Source organism: Lontra canadensis, unplaced genomic scaffold (assembly GCF_010015895.1).
Source record: "Lontra canadensis isolate GAN:19392208 unplaced genomic scaffold, GSC_riverotter_1.0 scaffold61, whole genome shotgun sequence".
In the NCBI taxonomy this organism is placed as follows: Eukaryota; Metazoa; Chordata; class Mammalia; order Carnivora; family Mustelidae; genus Lontra; species Lontra canadensis.
In genome coordinates, this window is record NW_022631055.1 from 6,890,924 (window position 1) to 6,917,461 (window position 26,538).

General features: G+C 42.4%; 1 protein-coding gene across 1 annotated transcript in view; it reads left to right on the plus strand.

Moving 5' to 3' along the window:
• The window catches only part of FSHR (follicle stimulating hormone receptor), a 162,034-nt gene extending 135,904 nt beyond the window's left edge, over positions 1-26,130 (plus strand). Inside the window, exons 5-10 of the mRNA XM_032877705.1 lie at positions 4,399-4,470; positions 5,646-5,723; positions 10,467-10,535; positions 10,647-10,721; positions 20,695-20,880; positions 24,897-26,130. Of these exons, the coding sequence (XP_032733596.1) occupies positions 4,399-4,470; positions 5,646-5,723; positions 10,467-10,535; positions 10,647-10,721; positions 20,695-20,880; positions 24,897-26,130 (1,714 nt within the window). The remainder of the gene's footprint in view (positions 1-4,398; positions 4,471-5,645; positions 5,724-10,466; positions 10,536-10,646; positions 10,722-20,694; positions 20,881-24,896) is intronic.
• Positions 26,131-26,538: the final 408 nt, after the last annotated feature.

A 26,538-nucleotide genomic window follows, 5' to 3' on the forward strand; every position in this document is an offset into this window, starting at 1 on the left:
CAGGAAAAACATGATTTTTGCACTCATGCCATTCACAATCTAGTTGAAGAAACTGATACTGAATAAACACAAAGTGTATACTTTAGAATTTTGATGTGCTAAAAAGAAAAATGCTAAAAAAGACATGATTATACTGGGAATAAATCAGAGGCCTTAATTTAAACTGGCAGTTGGGGAGTTCTTCACTGGAAAATGACATTTGCAGCTGACCCCTGAAGCATCAGTTGAGAGGGACCAAGCAAGGTGTGGGTGGTAAGCTTTCCTTATAAAGCATGTGCGAATGCCAATTTAGTGTATCTGAGGCAATGAGTGAGAGCCACAGATGCTCTAGGGCAGGGGGAAGATGGCATGAGATGGGGTCTGAAGAGTAAGAAGTGCTAATTTTATAATGGCATCAGTAGTGTTGGAAGAAATTGTACGGAATGAGGAAATCTTTCGAAAATGGAGTCAAAGAGGATTTTGAGGTGTATTGATATTGGTGAGTGAGGGTGAAGAAGCCAAGTTTAACTGTCACATTTGTAACACACAATTGATAGATGGTAGTGCTATTTAGGAGGAAGAACTGAGGAGGAACAGTTTGGTCGAAGTGAAGAGGGAAAAAAATGTAGTTTTCTATGCATTCAGAAGAATATATAAAGAAACTCTAATTAGAGATAGACTAGAGCAGTCAGAAGTCAAGTATGAACCTAAGAGTCGTCAACATACTGGTAGTGCTTAAAGCAATGGGAAAGGAGATCTTCCCAGCAAGATTATAAAGAAAAAAGGCAAAAGGCTTGGAGTAACGGGGTGGGGGGCAAAAAGAAAATAAAAAGAAGTAAGAGAAACAACAGAAGAGTGCAAAATGACAGAAACTAACAAGAAAGGGGAAAAGTACTGAATTCTCCTAAAAGATGTTTAAAAAAGAATTTAAATTGCTCATTAGATTTATTGGTTATGGATTGGTGCATTTGGCACATAACAAAGTAGTTTTGGTGGAGAGACATTCCATGAAGAAACTTGGAAGGAAGCTGAGGGGAATGGGATAGAAGAAAATGAAGACAACAGATACAGACAACTCTTTCTAGAAACTTTACAGTAAGGGAAGAAAGAGAAACAGAGCAGGCTAGGCTGCAACTGAAGACAGGTTTGCAGAATAAAGGGTAATAGCAACCATCAGGGAATCTATATAAATGCAAGATTCAGTACAAGCTGGTATTTGTCTTAGCCTAGGCACTCTAAAACATGTCTGAGGAAGGACTTACATGGGAGTAATTTATTTTTATACTCCAACCCAGAGAAAGCGGTTGAATGACTAGAGAGAAGAAAACAAAGAGGGAGAGCCACCTCAGGAATTTATCATCAGCTCACCACCACCAGTAAATGGGGTCCAGTCATGCTAGAGTCCCTCTTAAGTGTCATTTAGGATATATTCAGAATTCTTCACCCAAAGAATGGAAGAGAGGAGTTGATCACTAGTCAAAAGTCACCCTATGGTGCCTTAACCTCCTTGCACTGCCTGATTTGTACATGCCTCTGAATGGTAAAGCAGATTCATTTGAGCACCCCACTCAGATGTGGCAGAGAAGTCCAAGGCAGAAAATGAGACAATCAGTATAACTCCAACCAGTATTTGCCAAGTTAATCTGTTATGTAACTAGTTGCTATGGTAACAGCTAGAGTAAAAGATGGACCAAGAGGATGTGAAGCAGAGCACAAAGGTGTCTGATAGAATGTCTACCTTGATATTCATGCACTCCACATCTTTTCCAGGCTAGAGAGATGAAACACATTATGTCTAGTTCATGACAGAGTTGGCACGTAGGTTCTACAGATTCCTGGCCTCAAGACTTCCCTGTGTCAGTTTAAGATTAATTACTCTAGCTATGGTGAGTGCTGTGAAGTGTGTAAACCTGGAGATTCACAGACCTGTACCCCTGGGGAAAAAATAAATATATGTTTATAAAAAATAAATTAATTAATTTAAAAAAAAAGATTAATTACTCTAGGTAGCAGTGACACTAGACAAATAAATTAACTGAATAATTTTTATTTTTTCTTGGTGACAGATTCAAGCAATGTTTTAGAAACATCAACCAATTAACTCAATATTTTATGTTCACATACTACATTCAAAATCTGAACATAGTCGTATAGATTATCAGAGAATATTAAATATGGTCCTTGCTATGGTATCTCATTAAGGGAATAGTATTTAGACACACGAGAAGAGATCTAAAAATAGCAGAAGACTGATATGATTAAATAACAAATGGGCAATAGGACTGTGTCAAGCTAGTATATACTTATTTATGGCAATGTTTCTGTTTAGAATGAGTAGAATCTCAGAGATTTGGAAAGCAACTATGAAAGCCATTTGTTTTGGTAGAAACATCAAACCCCCAGTATTAGCAGAAACTGTATCTGGGTAGACAAACTAAAGGTGATTTTACTTTCTTCTGTAAATATTCCCATACTTTCTGTAATTCTGACAATAAACATGTATTACTTTTATATTCAAAGAGTTTTTTTTACATAACCAGGGATGTGAAACAACTAGAACACTCATACATTGCTGATGGCAATGCATAATGGTGCAGTCACTTTGGAAAACAGTTCAGCACTTTCTAATAAAGTTAAACATACATTTACCATATAACCCAGCAATCCTACTCATAGGTATTCACACAAGATAAAAAAATGTTCTCTCTCTTCTTCTCATATGCACACACACATGCATTTACACATGCTTACACACCACCATCACCACCACAAATGTTTAAAGCAGTTTTTTAAATTATTACAAAAATGGTTAACAAACTACATGTCCTTCAATTGGTGAATGGGTCTGCTCTGGTGTGTCCATACAATGGAATACCGCTCAGCAATAAAAAAACAATGAACTATTGATACATACAACATGATGGAAGACTGTCAAATGCATTAAACTGTGTGAAAGCAGTCAGATTCAAGAAGTTGCATAATACATAATTGCATTGCTGTAACATTTTGGAAGAGGCAAAATTATAGGAACAGAAATGATCAAAACAGAGGAGGACCAAATCAAGGGCTGCTGAGTAATCAAAAGAATTGACCAAGATGGATTCTATGTGGATCATTGAGAACCAAGAGGGAACAAAATCTGAGAACCATTAGAGAAGCCATAGGCAGAATTCACTGACTCTGAATATAGAAGCAAAGATAGCACAGTCTACTCTAGAGTCATAAACCCAAAAGGACACATGAACCTTCACATTGTTCACTTGTACCATGGAACATTCTTTAGATTGCAAGTGATCAAGACCAACTCTGGCTTAAGTAAACCACATAGAGAAGAAAAATGGTTGTGAGGAGTTATTAGGATTCTGAATAACTCACTAGAGGGAAACTCTCATGTGCCTTGAAAATCTTCACCATTGCTGTAGCAGCAAATTTCAATCAGCTGAAGACAGGTGCAACTGGACATCACCTGGCCCAGCCTTGCAGACCTCTCATTTCCTGTGCTGGGTCTCCTCACTCACTGGGCACTCATGCAGCACGTAAGCCGTAAGTAGGGAGTTAACCCCATGGGGACACATCTGACCAATAGGAATAGTAGTCCATGAATGAATGTTTCCTCTTCTTTCCCATTCAGAGCAACAGTTCTGAGATCCATTTTGATAGCCTCCTAAATCAAGTCTTTGGCATTAAGGACCAGTAACCAGTCGCAGTGGCCAACTCAACAACTTATCTTTGTATTGATAAATTTCTTCCCCGTTTCATTACTGATGTCACAAACTCTCTAAACTCATTATCAAAGATACCATCTACAGGCCGGGCTTCATCTCAGTCTCTGCTTCCTGGGGAACCCAGATGAAGATAAGCAGACCTTGGGAAGGATCCATTATAGCTCTGGACATTTCAGCTATAGAAATGTATGGACTATCTCCTAAGGATGATGGCATCAATGGACTCAGCTCTAACCAACTTCTAACCACTTCCCAGGAGACAGCCTAATTCACCAGAATTAGGTTACATGCATATTCTGGGGTCAGAGCACATGGAACCCCATGCTCTAATCTCAACAGAATCACTTGGATTGGGGAAGGGGCAGTTTTCCAAAGACTATGAGAAGGCAGGGAACAAGCGATAATTTAGGAACATTTCGTTATCTAGTCACAATTCACTTTTGGATCGTGTTATCTTTTTTTTTCCCCTCAGTGTTCCAAGATTCATTGTTTATGCACCACACCCAGTGCTCCATGCAATACGCGCCCTCAATACCCACCATATCTTAAAAAAAGAGAAAAAGAAAAAGAAAAAAAAGTTTTGTGCATTGTGTCTGAAGTGTAAGTTTCTTTTCTCTAAGGAATCAGTATACCATAGCAATTGTTAAGATAGCCAGGATCATTTTTTCCTCATTTTAATTTTCTCTCTCTCCAGGTTAATATCCAACACAGGTATTAAGCACTTGCCAGCTGTTCACAAGATTCAATCTCTCCAAAAGGTTCTACTGTAAGTTTTTCCTTGAGAGTTGACCTACTCAGTATATGTCTTGCCCAATGGCCTCAGGGCCTGTTATATGCATTGTTTGATGTAGATCCTCCAAGTAGGTCACTCTGGGTAAGCAGAGGAGGAAGGAAGGCAAACAGGAAGGATCCTTGGGTTTTACCGAAAGCCAAGCTCAGTTTGCAGACAGCAGCCTCCTCAAAATGACCATTATCAACAGAGGGGTCTCCTTTCTTCACCACTCAGTGCTTTATATACCTCCCTCCCTCATCCCAGACTTGCACCACCCTCACCTCTTTCCTCCTGAATTCTCATACTACCCTGGGCATAAAGAAACCAGCTGACAAGTTCACACTGTTAGCAAGATAATCTATTTGCCTTTTCTTAAGACATCTGCTTTTTCAAAGAGGAGGGAAAAAGGCAGTGTGTAACGCCAAGTTTACTTTCAATAGTGAGAGTGTAAGAATCTGGACAGACCCAAAAGGAAATGGTAAGGAAGGGGTATAGAGAGCTAAGGAAAAGGGGGAAGAAAGGGGAGAGGGAGAGGGAGAGAAAAAGATCTCTCAACATTTCTCAAATTGTTCTAGGCAGTTTACTATTCCTATATACAGTGTATTTGTTAAATCTGACCACAGGGAAGCTTGATGGGAGCATGAGGGACATAATCTAAAAAAAATTAAAAAAAAAAAAATTTTCTCCATCCCTCCATTCAGGAAGAGAAAAGTCAATGATACAACTTTTCTGTGACCCAAGGGGAACAGAAGGAAGTAAACTGGCTGGAATAGGGGGACTGAAATGGGAAGAAGCTGAAGGTCCAAGTACAATGAATGGAAAAGTTCCATATGTAGGTAAAAGGTCAGTGTTATTGGCTTTGTCACAGTGAGCAGGCAAGGATAATAAAGGAACGTATCAGAATCTTAACACAGTGAAATTAGCTACGAAAATGTCCAGACACAAGAGAAGAGGAGAAACTATCAGCAATTTCATTTTTAGGAACAGATATACTGAAGATAAACTCAATGTCATTTATTTCCCTAACTTTGAACTCATCATCTTTCAGAACACTAACCGTTCCAACACTGCCTCAGCTAAAGACCATATCTTGCCCAGGAAGCTAAGTGTGTGGAGGTTATAGGAGTGGAGCTGGCATAAAGACCTAATATATCTGTACTTTCTTCTAGAGACATTCAAGATAATATCAACATCCACACAGTTGAAAGAAATTCTTTCATGGGACTGAGTTATGAAAGTATGATTTTGTAAGTAAAGAAAAAACTCCAATGGAGTAACATTTGGTTTCTGATTTAATCATCTCTCATAACAGGATGCTCCTTTTGTGTTTGGGTAACTTTGGCATTACACCATTTAAATTTCTCTCTGCTTCAGTATTTTTTTCTCATTCCCCATCTTTACATTTCAGAATCACAACATGGAGTCATGTTAATAATTTATGATTCTGTGGTGCAATTCAAATATTTAAAATTGCTCTTTGAATGATGGTCTCCTGCGATGCAACATCTGTTCTGAAGGACAGAATAACTCATGCATCAATAAAGCTAGTTATTGCCTGGTAAGGCTTTTGTTGCCCAAAGAAAAAGACCAAGGAGGAGGCTGAATTCGGAAGATATTCCCTCGTAACCATGCCAAGCAGCTCCTGTTCAACCCCATGCTGGGCGTAAGATGACTTCTCTTTTTCTTGGAACAATCACATTTTTTAATGAGCTTGAGTTAGTCCCTCTTACTTTGGGGAATGTTTTTAAATGCACTCTGTGCCAATAATGGACTACTTCATCATCATTCATGCTAGTAGCCTGTGTGGCAGTTCATCCACTGCCCAAGATGGCTAAGAAAGAGTGAGCTTGGGGCTACCCAGGTATTGGCAGGGTCTACAAAGTTAGAGAAACAGAATGGCATTTGGGAAACTGGTAACCACCATTACATCTTTAGGAAAAGCATTTTATCCTTCCAGTTCACAAACTGTTGCATTTTTTGAAAAATATACCAGTGTGTGTATTTAAAATATGCCATTACATAAAAAGGTAAGTTCCAGCCAAGGAAGAATTTCAGTCATTTTCAAAGCAGTAACGTGGTTCAGAGACTAACCAGCAGTACAAAAAAGAAAAGAGGGAAGGAGGAGAAACAGTAGAGATGAGGACATGCTGAAGATTAAAGCTAAGCACAGCATTTGATGTAAATTAATTAGAGACAACAATAGGAAAGGTTTCAAAGAAACTAGCAGAGGCAATGCAAGTATGAAGGGAAAAAAAATTTTAAATCAAAGGCATGTATTCAGAGTACATAGTATTAGGACAAAAATTTTAACTAATACCTAATCCTTCTCTTTAATACACTCATGATATTCAGAATTTATGTGCACCTGTATTAGAATGAGTCAATGGGGTATGGGAAATATAAAAGAAGGGGAAAACAAAAGAAATGAATTAAAATATAAACAGAATGAAAAGTGTACAAAATAAAGGCAATTATCCTAAGAGGACAAAAGGAATAATTTACTCTGGCCTGTAACATGAGGGTTGAAGGAACAGTTAAAGAAGGGAAAGGTGGCTGAGAAAGAAGGTTGAGTCTAAGATGGGGCTTTAATAGGTAAATGGGATATAGCCAGGCAAAAGGCAAGGAGAGGAAACAATCATCAAGTTTATGGAGGTTAAAAAAAAAAAGTGGGGGGAGAAAGTTTGGGGGAAAGAGGGAATACCTGAGTAACATCAGCCCGCCAGGTTAGAGCACGAATAACAGTGTATGGATTGCCAGGCTACATTATGGAAGGAGACTAGTGATAAATGCCATCAGGTGTACCTAGACATCCTGTGTGTCTTTAAATCTTGCTCTAAATATCTTTAAATATAGTGATTCTAAGTTACTTCATGTTATCATGTGGCAAATCTATTAACAGAGTATTTTATAAAAATACATCACGAAGTAGGAGTCTGCCGATATCCTCACAGTTTTCTACTTTGACACACATTCTTTTTGTCCAGATCATAAGACAAAATCACAAAAGGGCAAGGATCCTGATCTAAAGAGGCCTTACCTCTCCCCGGGTGAAGACAAAGGACCTGAGGAAATAAGAACTTAGGACACAGCTTCACAAACCCAAACCTACCAAGAAAATGTGCAAATCATGGCTATTCTTCTCGGGCTTGTGTTCATGGACACTACGTGGCCCCCCAGAATTTAGAACACACTCTCCCGGAGAGGAGAGCTTTCTTAACAGTCAATACTTCTCAGACCCATCTCTGAAGGATAAATTCGCTTTTGTGAGAACAAAATCTATTTTTCTTAACCTCAGATGGTCCTTAATCTATAGATAATGGAATCAGAAAATCCCTGAAGACAGTTTAAGACTCCAGGTGTTCTTAGTTGGGGTGACCCATCTGGATGCAGGGGCATCTTTTCCCATTAGGAACACCCAAGTATGCTCAGAAAAAGCAGCATGGCTAAATGGCACAGAGGACCAAAAGAGTTTTCTGTGCATTGGTACTTTTCAAAATCTTAAGTCCCTGCTCTAAAAAATATTTTATATATATAATAATAATGGATTATCAGATACTGGGCTAGTGACTCAGAGGAAAATGAGCAATAAAGGTCCACCATTTCCCACCCCATCTGAGCCCTTTCCCACCCCCTCCCCGCAACCACAGGATCTGAATAGGGGAAAAAACTAGTTATGACCAACCAAAAGAACAGCCTCAATTCAGAAAAAAATAAAATGAGCTTTTAAGTATATCAGTTCCCACCATGTCCCAGCCATAGGAGAGGCTCACTCCATGTACATTCCCTTCTTTTCTTAGTTGGGTTCCATCTCACTTGACTGCCCCAGTGAGCTTTAAGAGGCTGGGTCCTCCCTATCCCCGCCTCTTTAGGCTGAGAGTGGATTCTGCTTCTGGACCCTCCCGAGCCTCTACTGAGGCCACAAACACATGAAGATGAAAGAAAACCATGATCCAGTTATTCTTTAGCTGATGGTTTGCCCAGTTTGTCCTTGTCACTGTGGCCGTCATCGTCATCATCATCAGGATTTAGAACCAGCACTATATGTCTTAAGAGACTAAGAGTGTACATAATAAATGTCAGCTTCTCTCTGACAGTAGCTTGAGTGCTACAGCCTAATGTAAACCCCAAGGCCGGAGTTCTGGACATCATTCTTGTGTGTGTAATGATCCACTGCTGACATCAAAAACTTCCACCCCTCCCCGTAGGATGGTGTCTGTTGTTTGAGAAGGATCCATGAAGACAAAAGTCTACTTCAAATATAGGAATTCTAAATCCATCTGTATATTATTTCATCATAGCAAGATCTATTTGCAGGAAATTCATGTACAGAAAAATCTGGTCTACAGAAACATAGGTGGAGCCCACCCAGATTTACCCACGCCTTTGTGTTAGATTAAGGGTCAGCCAAATCCAGCCCATGAACTAGTACTGCTTTGTACAAGTGAAAATTTTGATGACAGGGAACACGGACACTGAACCTAATTAAGCAAGATGGTATCCTGCCCAGAAAAAAAAAAGAAAAAATCCATGCTTTTCAACAGACATCTATTATTTAAAAAATCAGTATTCTATTTTAGGTTTGGTCAAAACCTTTGTCAACATTGCTTCACACATACTTATATAAAATATCTATGTCGTATTCTCCATTCTGTCTCTTGGCCCACGAAGCCTAAAATGGCTTTTCTGGCCTTTTATGGAGAAGTTTGCCAATCCCTGTGGTTGACTGAAAATCCCAGAAAACTACATCCCACAGGTTAGGGGTAGCTGTCACACCAACTCACTACCAGGGACAGGCTGACAAAGCCGTGAGCAGGAGGGATAGCTGGGGTCCAGGCAGGTAGTTGCAAGGTAGGTGGGAACAGAGGTGCACAGCGACTCTTTGCCATCAGAACCCACCAACTGGCTGCTGATGTTTTAGAAAGATTTACCTTGTTCCTGTCTGGATCTCTTTATGTAAACTGGTTTTCAGGAGGAAGGAAAAAAACATATGGTTGCTGTCCTGTGATTTTAAGTGTTTCTAGCTACCCATGGCAAGCCAGGAAATACGAGTCTGCAACATGCAGGAGCCTCTCGGGGTCAGCTTTTCAAACACTGTTATTTGTAAACCCATTGAGCCTGACAAGGAAAAGAACCTGACAGCAAATCAAGAGCAGGTGGTCAAAGGCTATTCGGGCTAAGCTCTCCCGACCTTGGATTTTGTTTTTGTTTTCAGATCCATCCAGGAGCACAGCAGTGCGGAGCTGTCCGCCCAAGGTGTCCTTGGTCTCCCCTAACCTGCTCACTGTCCTTTGCACAATCAGGCTGACGGTTCCACATCCAGCCCCCATCAACCGCAGAGGCCCCTCCTGCTCCCACTCACACTACTGCGCCCTGCCACAGCCCACAGTCTCCGTAATTGATTTCTCTTCCTTTCTGGCTTAACCCAGAGCCACCTCCACAAACCTCCAATAACCAGGTCCCTGTGGGTCACAGGAGTTGTTCAGGTTGTCCAATAGCTTAATTAGATCACCTTTTGATGACAAGCAGGCCTGCTGCTCTGGGTGAGCATGGGTGAGAAGCTTAAGGCCTTAGAGAAAGAGGATATAAAATGTTCTTTGTCTTATAAACACTTGTCCAATAATTGCATAATTTTGGTCCTTCAGGATGGGAAAGATCTTTGTCTCATGCCCCCATGTTACCATCTCTACGCTCTAACGATGTGCACGAAGACCATATAGGATCCAGGTGGTAGGCCTAAGTGTGCCCTTTCAAAACGAATTTTTCCCCTCTGGATACGTAATACACGCACATAATGCAAACTTCAAACATCACACGAGGTCACACGGTGATAAATCAGCCTCCCTCCCACTCCTGTCCCTGAGCCTATGGGTGGCATTTTATTTATGCCGATAACCTGCAATGTCTGACCTTGCCCCAGTGCTTCCAATTATGAAACCCCTGTATTGTTTGCATCTGACATTATTGTTTTTTTAATGGGCCTTTTATTTCAGATGGCTGAATAAGAATGGCATTCAAGAAATACACAACTGCGCATTCAATGGAACCCAACTAGATGAGCTGTAAGTAGCCCTGCCTACTCTTCCAGGCCATTTAGAGGGAAATGGCTCTTACAACAGTGATATTTATGTGGCTTTTTGTCTCCCTTCTTCTCTCCTTAACTCCATCCCCAGGAATCTAAGTGATAACAATAATTTGGAAGAATTGCCTAATGATGTTTTCCATGGAGCCTCTGGACCAGTCATTCTGTAAGTAGCTTCCCCTGTTTCCATGTGCTAGAGATTAACATGTCCAAGTCAGACGTCAACTTTCTCCAATTCAAAGAAGCTTCCCATATAGGGTTGGCAATTAAGGTCAGTCTTGACCTGCGTCATCTACAAAAACTTCCAGGGACAATTTCAGGCTGATCTATGTCCTGACTTTCAATAACATAACGGCAACTAATATTTAATGAGCACTAATCAAGTCCCAGGCAGTGTTTTAAAAGCTTAAGAGGCATTTCTAATTTAATTCTCATAAAACCTATGTGGTAGGAGATATTGTTCCCATTGTAGAGAAGGAAAAACTGGCTTCCATGGAGGGATGTTAACTAACTCATCCCAAGTCATGCAAATTTGGGAGTATATATTTAACACCAAACTGGTCTGACTGGAAGCACAGGATCTTAACCACTCTGCCATACCTTTCTTCCCTGGAAGGGAAAGTACAGGTCTCCTTCTTCACCTTCAATGTCCAGGAGTATGTTCCCCTGAGAGATCCCCAAACACACTTATTTTTGGATCCTCTTTGCCTCAATTCAAATCTCCTGGGATCCATTCAGTGCCCCACAGCCCTGCAGCAGCACCCCTCCCTCCGGTGCTGCTTCCTCATCTCTGTCTCCCATTCTCTTCTCATGGGCCTCTGACCTTCCACTAGGGTCAGGCCAGCTGCCACCACTTCCCTGACCACCTTAGCCAACAGAGAATTCTTCCTCCTGTGACTTCTATAGCCTTCATGGTGACAGGGACCCCACTCTCCAAGAGTTTTTTTAAATGTGTTTTCCTGGGCTCTCAGCAAGGCCTACTCTATCTACTGATGAAATGTACTGCAGGAAGAAAGGAATCAAGAAGGAAGAAGTTAGATATAAGAAGAATTAGTGAGCACAGAAATAGACATATGGGAAAAAAAATCAAGTTTTAGTAGATGATCCATCCATGGTCTGCCCAAGGTCAGTTGAGACATTTGAGAGCCACTGGACTCCACCTTGTATTTGGCAATCAATATAGGCTCCCAGATGTGGTTCCCTCTCTCCTTCCCTCCTATCTGTCAACATCACTTTTCCTTTTCACTCAAATGTTTATCTTCTCCTTCAGGTTGGAACATAATGTATCTCTAGAACTAGACGCACCCTGTATGGTAGAGAAGAAACTCCACCAATGGTTACTATTGATGATAGAGCATGTTTGACCCATAGACAGGATTCTGCCTCTTTGAAAAGTACAATGATTATTCTAGTATGCCTGCCTTCAGATGCACAATATATGCAAAAGAAGGAAGTGTCAGCATGATTAAAGCAGAGAAGCCAGAGCAGACTACCTTGATTTAAGACCATTCCTTCACCTCCCTAAGCCTTGGTCTCCTCACAGAAAGTATTCTCCTAAGATAGTCAGACAATTACTAAATATACACATTAATACAACAGGTCATGATGTGCACTATCAAGAACCAGGTAGTTCCCAGGCATAATAGAGAGTGCCGGGCATATGGTCCATGTGCTCTAATATACCAAGAACTTAGACAAACAGACTTCGAGACAGAGCTGTTCATGTCTCTGACCACAAGAGCAGTTTGTCTGTTTCCCTTACCTGAGAGTCCTAAGGATTTTGAATGTTCCTAAAAAGGCACCTCTGTCTGTTATGGCAAAACGTCGTCTGTGAGGGGACAGCTTTCCCTTTGTTACTTGTACTGAGTATACTATTAAAGCATAGCTCCTTAACCCACTCTGCTACCAAGAATGTGCAAGTTGGACTAGATCCTCAACTAGCTCATTATCCAGGAACCCAAAATCAGAATTTTAAAGGGACCTGATGGACATCAGACTGCAACTGTAAGTAGCAGAGCTTGGACCAAGAATGGGTCTTCTGCCTTACATTCCACAGATTCCCACTATATCATATTGTCTAAAGCACATAAATATGTCTAACCAAACATCTTAATGTTACACAGTTGTCTGCGAACTAAAAGATGGGGGGGAAATAATTGTAAGCCCCAGACTCCCAGCCTAAGTACACCAGTAAATGATAAGGAGACACAGCACAGAAGCACATCTCCTACAGGAGCATGAATCCTTCAGCTGGTCCTGCCACGTATGCCAGCAGGAAGAGGGAGTCACCATCACAAGCAGCTCACAGGGACCTCAAGTTATGGGTGCATTTTTCAACCCTTTTACCACAGGAACAGATCTGGCCAGAATTAAGTGAATAACATTTACAGAAAATTTACAGAAAAAGGAATTATGAAGCACTTGCCATGACTTAAAAGGGTAGAGGGTGGTAATACATTCCCACATCTTTTCATTACAATGCATGAGGATATATGTGCAAGAGCCTGGCCAAAAGCCCAGCCTGTGATTGCTAGTCTCCTTCTCCTCTCCTGAGGGCCAAGAGGATTGATCACCTCAACACGAGCCTCCCTTCTTTCCAGGGCTTTCGGGTTAGTCTGCCGATGTTCTTCCAGTCTGTTTGCTCGGCTAGGATTCTATGGCCTCTTCCATCTCTTACTCTTATAACCTGATGTGCCAACCCCAGCCAAACCCTGACCTGAGATCTCCTTGCTGAGGTGTGTGCAGAGAAGGAGCCCACCCCAGGTGCTATGGGTTGATGAGTAGGAGGAGGGCAGACTGTGAAGACTGCTTTGCACAGTAGATGTTCGGGCTAGCGCTTTGACTGTGCATTGGGGCAGATTCCCGTTCCCCCAAATAAGCCTGTTATATGGATGTTTGCATGCAGGAGGTTGACTGGGGAATGCTACTGGAGTATGTGAGAAGTACCTGCTGGGAGTAGAATCAGGCTAAAAAGAAAGTCAAACTGTAATGCATTTGCAACAGAAGCCCCAGCTAATCCCATGGGAGCTATGCAATTAAGATGGCCCTTCAAAATTGTACTGAATTAAGGCAAGGGGACAGTCCCCCTCCTCAACAATCACATGATGCTGACTGTTCCTGGGGAGTCAGAAGTCAATTCCAGAGGAGAGCTCAGCTGTGAGCAGCTCAGCTGGGAGTGGTTCCAAGCTTGATTATGCATCACAATCACCAGTCATGCTTATAAAACCCTGGAATGTGGATCCCTACCCCCCAGAGTCGTACTGGTCAGAAGTGGGCCTGAGAAGCTCCAACTCTAATAATTTGCATCGATAAAGCTGCTGTTGCTGGTCCAGAAAGTTCACCGAGGATCACTGCACTAGAACCAAGGCTGGAAACTGGGAAGCTTTGCCCTGTCTCCAGGATAGCTCCTCCACAAACTAACTAGGGGGAATCTTCCTCCCCAGCAAGCTCAGCCCTTTGTCCCCAGTACGTGCATGCAAAGGATTCCAAGAGAGTGAAGTGAAAGGTGCCCAAACCAATGGTAACTCCTTTAACGAAGGCAAAAAATTTTAGATGAGTGAAAAACAGAACCTCTGAACACCAAAGGGTGTGAGGGTGAGATGTTCCACTGCAAAAAGAAACAGATGTGGAGAAAGTCAGGGGCATACATGCACGTGCCTCTGAGTTTCAAAGGAGAAGGCAAGCATCTTCGTTTTCCCCTCCAGAGTCTTGGCCTTGAACATCAGTGGCCAGCTCAGTTCTCACCTGATATTCTAAAGTTACTCAAGTTTTGGGGTGTGTTTGTGTGTGTTAAGCAATCAAGCAATTGCTGTTTCCTTGGGAAGCTGTTTCCTATGGGGATAATTTAATGCATTGCCTTTGCAGTCTGGAGCTAGTACAATCATATTCTGATGGTTTATCAAATTGATTTGGCTATAGCTCAGATTCATTTGATAGTTCAGATTCAAACACTGAGTTATTTGTATAAGAATGATTCTCTTCCATTACCAGTGTACCCACAGTCCTATAGATAGTAAATTGCCTTTTTATTCCGCCTGGGATCATGAAAGAGAGGTCTTCTAGCCATCTGTCAGTGTAGTATACACCAGAAATGTGCTCTCACTTATGGAAATGATTGACCTGTAATAACATCTTTGCTGGAAAAATAGAAATTGTTCAAATCAAATTTGTGGCACTGGCTATACCACACTTTATTAAATGGGGCACAGAGTGCAATTTAACTCCTGCCTCTCCTGACTCAGTGCCTTATTACTGACAGCTATCTCCCTTTTTGCTTTGTGTCTCAAAAACAGGAATCCTAACAATGTTGAAACAATTTAGGATGACCAGCCATCATCCCATTATGTCTCCTGTTAGTACTTTTCAGGATTTAAATTCTCCAAACCAGTCACTGCCAAATACAGCATGTGCTGAAATGTTAACCAAGTGACATCTTAAAAAAAGAAAGACTGCAGTCATTAGACCAGCCTGAAAGACAAGGATTAAAACAGCAGCCCACGACTAGCACTCCCCGCTTGTCCAGCCCACCAGCCCGAGGAACCGCATCTGTGATAAATCTTCTCAGCCATTCCCTGAGCCCATTGGCTCATGCATGTTCTACATTTAGTCCATGTTGACTGAGCACCTACTGTGCATCAGTACTGTTCTGGTGTAAGGGATGGAGAGATTTAGAAATAAACAGTGTCTGCCCTAAAGTAGCTCATTCTGGTCGAGGGACAAACGTCATTGCCCAGAACAATATGCTCTGCAGAAATTTTCCTCAGGAGGCTATAGTAACAGAGCAGATGCCCAATAAATCTTTGTCATGTGATACAGTGACTTTAACAGATGAAGTGACAGCGTGTGAGGAAGAGAGCACTTATTCCTCACTTCCTGCAACAGTCACTCCATTCCCTTCCTACCTTCAATCCTTTTCCCTTCCAATGCACTTAACACGGATTTACAGGCACCTACTATGTGCCAGGCTCAGGGTTCTATAGACTCATCCTACAAAAACACAGCTTTCAGTGAGTTGTTAAGTCTGCTCATTATAAATTCTGGGCTCTTCTACCTGGCTCTCTAGGCTCAAAGATCTAATCTCATTTATTTATTCCTCAAAATATCCTTGGTCAGAATAACCATTCTGAAAACTCCTCATTGGCTATGCTTTGTGCTCTGGACCTCTCTCCAAGCCCACTTTCAGCCAATAGTCTTAATAATCCACCTTCATGAAGATGTGAGTGACAAGGTCTTACTTTGTTACCCGCCCCCCCACCCCCACAGTGGACATTTGCGTCCTAAGCATGGAAAGTGCTTTTACAGAGAAACTGCAATCAAACATTAGACTTGCAGTCCATGAAGAAAGATCGTAGCCAGGAAAAAGAGAAAGAGTTTTTTAGGGGAACAGAGAGCAAAAGTGGGAATATTTGTAATTCAGTCTCAAACCACACTCAACACTATCCACTAATCTTTGTCCCTGCTGATATCTTAATCCATGGAGATAACAGAAACATTTTTCGGCCTGTTCAAAACTTGGAAGTCTTGATAGGTCCCATGTTTACTCACTCCAGCAAGTATCCAGCAAGCTCTAAGTCAACCCTCCTACAAAGACGTATTTCCCTATCACCCTGGAATCACCTTGCCAAAGACAGCTTTACTGACATGAAAGTGACTCTACATCCCTCTCCTACAAACCACTATCTCCTTTCAACATCCACCAGCAGAAGATCTGGATCCCAGGACTCTGACAAGATGCCTTCGCCTCAGAGCAGCAAAGCCACCTAGTGCTAAAGACAACAGCTTACGTATTTCGTAGCTGTGATAGGAGCAATCTGAAATACAAGCTAGCTCCAGAACACTGAGAAGGCAGAAGCACCAAAGCTTCTCAGTCTAACGCCTAGGCACTGGATTGTATTCAGGTCAATCCACCCAACACATTACTCTGCTGCTTCTCTCATACACGTCTATTTGCTTGTAAACTTTGCACAAGGTTGCTCCCTTCCTTGGTGCCTTTGATACTCTCAGTTACATAGAGTTGCCTGCTGCAGAAGCACCATTTTGCTGACCAACCTTGAAATCCAGATTTCCTCTCTCAGTCTGCCTTGCAGTCTTCTCCCTTTAGCTCTCCTGGAAGACTTGTTCCAGCCTCTCCTCTATATGTACTCTGATGCCAATAATGAACCATCTCTGCTCATCAGAGGACTATCTACTGAGTAGATTTCATGAGCCCCGCCCTGTGCTCAATACAAGTATAACACCAAAGTGTATAAATAATCCCAGCTCTCAGAGCATCTGAAATCTGAGCAGACAAAACAAAGATACAGGAAAAGTCAAGCAGTAGGAAACAATAGAAGAGATAACACAAGGTGGGAGATCCTTTGAAACTGTCAGAAGTCAGGACACATCACAGTTGGCCGGGGTGACCTAGCTCTTCATCTCCCATATCCTTGTTCAGTGTCACTCCCCAGACTCTCTTCAAACAAAGCAACAATTTTCTGGGGGCTTACTATATGAAAGGCACTGCTAAGAATGCAAGGAGTCCTCCAGCATCAAGGAAAGATAAAATGCAAATACAAGGAGCTAGTATATAAAACAAAAGCTAGTAAGTGATGGGAAAGGCATAAAATATACAGAATATAATGTTATTGCACTCTTAATGGCTTTCAAGGAAAAATACCTCTAGAACTATTAAAAATGATGGAGATGACAGAATCACAGAGACTTCAGTGGGAGTCTGGGATCTCTATTATGGCATAAAGACTATCCTAAAACTTAGCAGCTCAAAACAATCATTCCATTTTGCTCATAATCGTGTGTTTCAGAAATGTGGGTGGCTTGTCTCTGATCCATGTGATATCAGCTCAGGTGGCTGGGGTGGTCTATGTGCAAGTGGTCCCTTTCACTCCCGTGCCTCATGTACCTGTGGTCACTACTTCTCCCTCTTTCTCCTCTCTCTCTTCCCCACTCACCCTCCCTCCCTCCCTACACACACACACACACACACACACACACACACACACACAGCATCTCCTCCTCCAGGACCTCTACACACAGCTTGGATTTTTCTTAGCATGGCCGTCTCGGGGCTTTCAGAGTTCTTCCATGGCAGCTTAGGGCTCTGTGAGACCAATATAGAAGCTGTCAGCTCTCTGAAAGTTAAGGTCGAGAGCTGGTAAAGCAACACTTTCATCATGCTCTATTATAGTCCAAAGGCACCACAGTGCAGCCTGAACTCAAGGGAAGGGCAAGTAGACCCTGCATGGGAAGAGTGTAAAGAATTTGCAGTCCTCTTTAATCTACCACAGTATATGAGATAAGAGCATAGCACTGCATGGAATATAAAAATTTATTTTTAGAAATCTTCACTTAATGTGATTTTTTATATATATTCTGAACTCAAGGGGGGGAACATAACTAAGAAAAAATAGTCCCCTGTTTTATATTGCTTGCTTTTAAAAATATGAAAAATGTTCATGGCAGGTAATGATTGCCCTGGTTTCAGTTGTTCCTGAAGGACTTCTTTTTATACCTTCATCACATTTCTCGGATGGAGCCTTGAACTGTTTTATACAAAACGGGCAGTCTGCTTTCTTTCACACTTGAGGGGGGAGAAAAGCCAGATGAAAAAAGAACTTGAACACAGAGACCAGAGCAAATGTCAATAGCAGAACTGGTCAGTCGAACAATGGTGTGAAGACAGAAACGAGATTTTCTAGGGCAGGGAAGGATGTTGAGAAGCTCCAGAGCAATGGGGAGTATAAGCGGAGAGCAGGCCAGTGTAGCTGGATCACTGAGAAGTGGGAAGTTGAGACTTAGCACAGGGACAAAGATTCATGGATCAGACTCTTATTTCCAGGGACCTCATCTCTGAAGGATCCTAATACTTCGGAGAGAACCAGAAAAGACACCTTGGAACACCAGAACTTTTACCCTATGGTGATAGCAATGACTGTTGTGAAAAGTGGTTCATTCCAGACATATGTGGAAAGCCAAGATGTTCTGCTGAGGGTTTGCATAGGGGATGTGAAAGAGGAGCCAAGCATGCCTTTCAAGTTTTTGCATTAACAATTGGAGAGGCCACAAGTGGAGGTTTGGGGGGATAATCAGTAGCTCAATTTTTAATACCCAAGGTTTGGCCTTCCCATCAGACATCCAAGCAGAGATTTTAAGGAGGCAGCCCAATTTAAGAGCCTACAGTTCAGGAGAGAAGAGACATATAGGTGAGATAAATATAAGATCCAACAACATATAAATGGTGTTTAAGCTGTAAGATGAGGTGAGTAAACCTACAGATTAAGTATAAAATAGAGGAAAGAAGTCTAGGCTCTGAGCCCAGGGGTACACCAACAGCTGGCAGTCAGGGGGGAACCAGGGAAGAAGAAACATCCAAAGCATTAGCAGACAAATATTACCAGATACCAAGCAAGTCACCAAGAAGATCTAAAATTCCTAAATTTGTACGTACCTAAAACATTTCCATAAATATATAAAGCAAAAACTGACAAAACTAAAAGTAGTAGTATACAAATCCAAAATTATAGTTGGAGATTTTAATGCACTTCTCTCAGCAGTGATAGAACAAGCAAAATAATAATAATAATAATAATAATAATAATAATAAATAAACCAGTAAGCGCACAGAAGTACCTGAATGACAGATGCCAAGTTTACCAAATTTGTCAGCACTAACAAGGAAGGGACTAAGTGAAATATATATAGGTGTTACATAAAGGTAATCATTAGCTCTTGAACATACACCTGCCTAATATCAAGCAGAGGATAAGCAGTCAAGGCATTAGTATTGGTAGGTAACCACTACTACTAAAGGTAGGACTTGAGGAGCAAGTGAGTAGAAGCTGGACCCTCAGCAGATCTAATGATGGTTGGAGACATAAAGGAACTATTGCTTGAGGCAAAGGATAGATGAGAAATGCCTTAAATTTTATCCCTCCTCTTAGCCTCCAATCTCCCACCAGTTTCATTTGCTGAACCCTCCAAAGCGGACTGACAAGGGGCTATCTGGGAAATGGAACCTGCAGAGGTCATCCCTTCTGAAGTACAAAGCAGAGCATAGAGAAGAGCATAGAACAGATGTTAGAGACACCAGGCAAATGACCCACACATCATCCAGGGCTTTGTGGGGTTTGTTGTTGTTGTTTGGTTTTGTTTTTTATTTAGCAAAATATTTTATTTTGGAAACAAAGCAGAGGGTTTGGATCTGAGTTCGGCTGGTGTTGGTCAGGATCCAGAGATCCCTGCTGATCTGCCCAGAGACTCCTACAAAGCAAGAACAACTGTGTACTCGAGGCAGAGACACAGGCAGAGACAGAGACACAGTCAGACAGAGATGTTTATTTTTTTTTTTATTTTTATTTTTTTTTTAAAGATTTTATTTATGTATTTGACAGACAGAGATCACAAGTAGGCAGAGAGGCAGGCGGAGAGAGAGGAGGAAGCAGGCTCCCCGCCGAGCAGAGAGCCTGATGCGGGGCTCGATCCCAGGACCCCGAGACCATGACCTGAGCCGAAGGCAGAGGCCTAACCCACTGAGCCACCCAGGCGCCCCAGACAGAGATGTTTAAAGAATAGCCATCAGTCATTAAGTGCTGTCTTCTGGCCAGGAAGTTTCCTGTGTACTTTTAACTCATTTAATTGTCCCAACAACCCTCCGAGTTAGCTAGGATTGTTATCATTCCTATTGTATGGCTGAGGAAACAGACATAGAGAAATGACATGACTTTACCAAGGTCACAGAGCTAATAGGTAGAGGGGTGGGGCACTTATACAAGCCAGTCTGGCTGTGCTCATACTCACCACTCTGTCGCCACTTGCACATCGTGCTGAGGGTATATCTGCTGCCCCTATAGTATGTTGTTTTTTTTTTTTTCTTGACCTTTTCTGAAATTTGGCAGCAGATTCCACCCCTAGCTCATCACAAATATTTTTGTAGCTGACTTTACGGTGGGGAGGAAATGCCTTCAATCTCTCAGGTCTCCACTAATATACAGAGGTCCATTTCAAGACAGACTGTAGGGTGGGAGATGGCTGAAGTTAAGCCCCAGGTCAGGCAGGATGTGAGTATATCTGGGAATCAGAGAGGGCTGTTAATTAATCAGAGAGGCCCATAATAATCATGTTATATTTACATTTTATCCTTCTAGAGACATTTCAAGAACCAGGATCCATTCCCTGCCCAGCTATGGCTTAGAAAATCTTAAGAAGCTGCGGGCCAGGTCAACATACAACTTGAAAAAGCTTCCCAGTCTGGATACGCTTGTTGCACTCATGGAGGCCAGCCTCACCTACCCTAGCCACTGCTGTGCTTTTGCAAACTGGAGACGTCCAATGTAAGTCTCCCCATGTCCATCCCTGAGCCCCACTCTGGCATTTCTCTGATGCGGAACTTGGTCCACAACCTCTATGTATCTTGGGCATGGAGAGAATCCACTTGCAGAGACCTCCCCAGCGAAAGCCCTTAGACATATTCTAGATCAAAGCTTCAGTACTGTGAAGGGTTTCTGATTTTCTTCAAAATGGGCTCCCAACAGAGGGCTACCCACAATGGTAGATCACCTTCCAAATATTAAATGAGGCAGCATGAAAAACTCCAAATATAGTGCCTGACTCATAGCTGATGCTTAATGAATATTTATTTATTCCCTCTTTCCTTGGTACCAATATGGATTTATTCTTCTAATCCCACACTCTGCCACCTGCACATGTCCCAGGAACCACCCAAGTCAACTTTGGAGGGGAGAAGCCTAAATGCCATACCAGAAACTGATGCACACATGCACAATACAGCACAACCCCTCCAGGAAGCCCCAGTCCATCTTTGGAGATTAGCACCTCACAGGGAGGACAAAGTTTGGGACATCTGTTCACTTTGGCTTTCAAGGTTGGCCAAATTTGAAGAAGCCCAGAAAAAGAGGGTAAACCAGACAGAGACAAAAACCAGGAGGCCACTGGTTAAAAAAGATGAGGTAATCACAGAGGATCTGGACAAAGTGGAAAGGGAATATTTTGGAGATTGCACACAAAGGTTCCAGACATTGAAAGGATCCATTGCAGATAGAATTTACTGGATATCAGGAGTTCTCAAAGCTCACATCCTCCCCGAGCTCACTGACACAATCCATGCCACACACTCACACTCAGTGGATGCCTTGTCACAGAGTTTTCCCGTGTCATCATTGTACCACATGGTACAGTCTCCTTTACTGTTCAACCTTTAACAGACTTTCACCTGTCCAGGTAGACTTAACCCCTGCTCAAAAGCAAGATAAAGTAAAAACAAAACAACACAGGGGATCTATCTAAAATGTTTTCCAAGTGACTAGGAGTCCACACTCACACCCATTTGAAGGATTTGAAGAAAAGGGGCAACTTCTCAGAAATACCATGCCTCAGGGAGGAACTATCCAGAATCAGACACTCCTCACACATTAACACAAGGGTCAGGGAACTTCTTCCTGCTGACTAGAATGTGTAAATCTTGGGCTGAGGCACAAGGTTTGCCTCTTTTCTATTCCAGACAAGAGATATTCCAGCCCAGGGCAAGAAAGATACTGATTTACTAAGAAAACCCTGGAATTCAACACCCTTCAGGAGAACTCTCAAGGATGTCAAGCTCACTGTGAGAGTTGGCCCAGTGCTAACACACCCCAGAATAGGTTACCTAACTGTGCTGCTCTGCATCTGCGGGTCTTGCCACCCCCAGGCAGCATAACCTGCAGCTTCAGGGTTCCTCCCAGCCAGCAATCTCCAGGTCTGTCTTATAGCGCCCCGGGACTCCCTGGCTCTCACCCTTTCTAGGTCCCTACTATAATTTACCAACAGGGCCTGTCTGGTACAGCAAAGGAGAGCACCACCCCTCTCCTAATAAGAGGTGCCAAAACAGAGTAACAAAAATTGCAGTGGGTGTTTAGTCTCTGTATTCAACACACTTACTCACAAACACAAAATAAAATAAGTATGCTATTCATAAGATAACTGTAGGGTTTTTTTTTCTTTAATGGTGTCATTTCATTGTATACCATAGTAGGTATGGCTTAGTAATGAGATTCAAGTTTAAAACTGTATGATACAATTGTCCTTCCAATCCCCATTTGGCAACAGTGCCCAAGATGTAAGTATCAGGCCCTTGTGACTGTGAGGTTTTGGCCAATATCTCTCCTGGAGTCTCACTGAAAGACCTTGTTAACTGCACACCTGATCTGTCCTTGAACCACATAGCCCTTTGTCAGAGTTCTGCACTCAGCTGGCAATGTTACTTTGTTCATTTTCTGATACTAGCTTTATTTAGGCCTTTTCTTCACAACTAGATTTTAAACTGATGCACTGTGGCATAGACATCTAAATTCTCACGCAGGGCCTAGACCCCAACATGAACTCAGGAAGTCACCACAGTCATCTGTCTTGGTATTGCTGATACTGGCTACGTTCTCACCATCCAGCTCTGTGATTCGTTGCAACTTTATCTCATAATTCTCGCAAAGGCAATAATATTTTTATTCCCTCCTCACAGAGGCAGAAACAGAGGCTCAGAGATAGTAAATAACCTGACCAACACCAACCAACTGTCCAAACCCTCTGCTTTGTTTCCAAAGTTCAGACTCTGGGCCACTCTGCTATACTCTTCCCAAGAGCCCGTTCAATGATTTATCAAGGTCCAAGAACACCGTTTTTTAAGATGACCTTAAACTGAATTCCCAACTCTTTATGATGTTTATTATTTGCTAAGGTACTGCAAAGGCAAGACTACTTTCCCTCATTTCTATTTTTGTTTCTATCCTTTTCTAAGAGACATATATTGTTTACCTTTTCTATACTCAGGTGGTTGAGTCATTTCTGTTTCAGGAAAGGGAAGCATCAATATTTAAAATATGTTAGTAGCATTATCAACAGTAAGAATCTTCACAGAAGCCAACATAAGCCCCAGGAAGTGAAGACTGTCTCTAAGTGGTTAAGTCAGATCTGTTTCAATAAATGGAATTGTCATCTGTAGATACCAGCTTACTTTCTGTTCTTAGAATTGGGCTGGTGCTAATCCGATGACAGCGTTTAGGAGTCACAAGTTAGGTGAAGGACCGTAGTCCTGCTTTTGTCCTCCCTGTACCCATCTGAGATTTGCCTCACCTTTCTCGAAGATCTCCGATGAAACCTCCACTCCCCCAGCTACTCTCTCCTTATAGGGGATTCTTTCAAGGGCTTAATACCTACTTCCCTACTTGTATGAGATTATGTTAGGGTTTGAGAGCAATGAAGTCACTTAACGTTGCTGTGTATTTGCTTCTCAGGGAGGGAAAGTGGGAGGAAGTGTAGAGGGTCTTGTGAAATTTTTTTTTTCCCATCCAAAGAGACCCAGTGTAAAACATCTCCTTTCTCTTAAGCCTTTGCTTCAAAACAGATTACCCCATCTCTACCTGCACTATTCACCCATATGGGTATAATGTTTATCCTCTGGTTTTCATTCAAATCCCTTCTGCAAGTACCTCTATTTTGTTGACTAGGTCTCTTGTACATTTGGGTTGAAAGGAAAAACCAAGACAAAAATGTGAGCCCAAGAAGAGCCAGTTCCCCAGGGAATAAATTATAATCTTAGAATGAGTTAGAACCACCCCAACCCCCTTGCAACCTATATTTGCTCTCTCAGCAGTTACTAGGTAACTATTTAATATGAGAGAGTTAGGTTTACCTTGCAGACCGATATATACCTGAAGCCTACTGTGGCTCCTGGAACGTGAGTCAGTAGAGAATAATTTGACCCACCATAACATTTCAGGCAAATCACAGACCTCCCACTAGCCTGAGTAGCAGAGAGCCAGGGAGAGGTGCTGGTTGGGAACTGACCACACTGTGCTTCTCTGCTTTAAGTAGATAAAAGAAGCAACTAAGTTCTCATTTTAGTCAGGAAATAGTCCGTATCTTCCAGCAACTAGAGTAGAGAGTAGAGGAATAACTTTATATCCTACTCAGGCATATTAACAGATAGCTAAATAGAAAGGGGGAAGGCAAAGGGTGGAGTAGATATTAGGTCTGTAAATTATTTGCACTTAACAGCAAATCTTAGCTAGTCCGGGGCGCCTTCCTCCCACATTCAGGTTGTGGCTAGATGGTTTCCCCAGTGGGCCATCCAACTCTAGGAATATACACATGAGTTTTTCTGTTCATTTACAGTAACTAGCATTAACCCTTGAGCTTAGACTCAAGGGCAGACAGACTGTGAGAAGAGGGGAGGGGAAAAAAAAAAAAAAAAAAAAAACAGGAAGAAACCCCATCATTTCTACCCTGTGCAAAACCAGTGATGTATTTGCCATTCTGGACGCAAGATGTTGATTCTGTTCTTTTTGTATTTTTCTAGCTCTGAGCTTCACCCAATTTGCAACAAATCTATTTTAAGGCAAGAAGTCGAGGATATGACTCAGGCTAGGGGTCAGAGAGTCTCTTTGGCAGAAGATGAGGAATCCAGTTACACCAAAGGATTTGACATGATGTACAGTGAATTTGACTATGACTTATGCAAGGAAGTGGTTGATGTGACTTGTTCCCCCAAGCCAGATGCATTCAATCCATGTGAAGATATCATGGGGCATGATATTCTCAGAGTCTTGATATGGTTCATTAGCATCCTGGCCGTCACAGGGAACATCGTCGTGCTGATGACCCTGACCACCAGCCAGTACAAACTCACAGTCCCCCGGTTCCTTATGTGTAACCTGGCCTTTGCCGATCTCTGCATTGGAATCTACTTGCTGCTCATAGCCTCAGTTGATATCTACACCAAAAGTCAGTACCACAACTATGCCATCGACTGGCAGACAGGAGCAGGCTGTGATGCTGCTGGCTTTTTCACAGTCTTTGCCAGTGAGCTCTCAGTCTACACTCTGACAGCCATAACGCTGGAAAGATGGCACACCATCACCCACGCCATGCAGCTGGAATGCAAAGTGCAGCTCCGCCATGCTGCCGGGGTCATGCTGCTAGGCTGGATCTTTGCCTTTGCAGTTGCTCTCTTTCCCATCTTTGGCATCAGCAGCTACATGAAGGTGAGCATCTGCCTGCCTATGGATATTGACAGCCCCATGTCACAGCTCTATGTTATGTCTCTCCTGGTGCTCAATGTCCTGGCCTTTGTGGTCATCTGTGGCTGCTATGCTCACATCTACCTCACAGTGAGAAACCCCAACATCATGTCCTCCTCTAGTGACACCAAGATCGCCAAACGCATGGCTATGCTCATCTTCACGGACTTCCTCTGCATGGCACCCATCTCCTTCTTTGCCATCTCTGCCTCCCTCAAGGTGCCCCTCATCACGGTGTCCAAGTCAAAGATCCTCCTGGTCCTGTTCTACCCCATCAACTCCTGCGCCAACCCCTTCCTCTATGCCATCTTCACTAAGAACTTCCGCAGGGATTTCTTCATTTTCCTGAGCAAGTTTGGCTGCTATGAAACTCAAGCCCAGACTTACAGGACAGAAACTTTATCCACTGCCCACAACTCCCACCTGAGAAATGGCCACTATCCTCCAGGTCTCAATGTTACCAATTACATGCTTGTCCCTCGAAGCCACTTAGCCCGAACTAAAACATTATGAGCAAATATCTCAGTGTTGAGTGATAACTCAAGTCTCACCTTTGAAGTGCATGCTATGGCATAGCTGACAGTACTTCTACATACTCCAGTCTACATACTCCAGACCTGTTCCAAATGGCTTGGCATGTAAGAGGCAGAACCAGGATTAGGTGTTCTGGTTTCCAAAGAACTTCCAAGGGAAGCAGCACAATATTCATTAACTCATTTGACAAATACTCACTGAGTACCTATGTGATGGCTTTGTTATGTGTCAACTTGAATAGGCTGAACGTCAGAATTCCCAGAATTCCCTTATGTGTTTCCCAGCAGGGTGCACCACAGGGAAGGTTCTTGGGAAAAGATATCAAAGGAAGCTCCAGCCACTGGCTGATCAGCTGATACAGCTCACTGCTATGAAGCAGCTACCAGG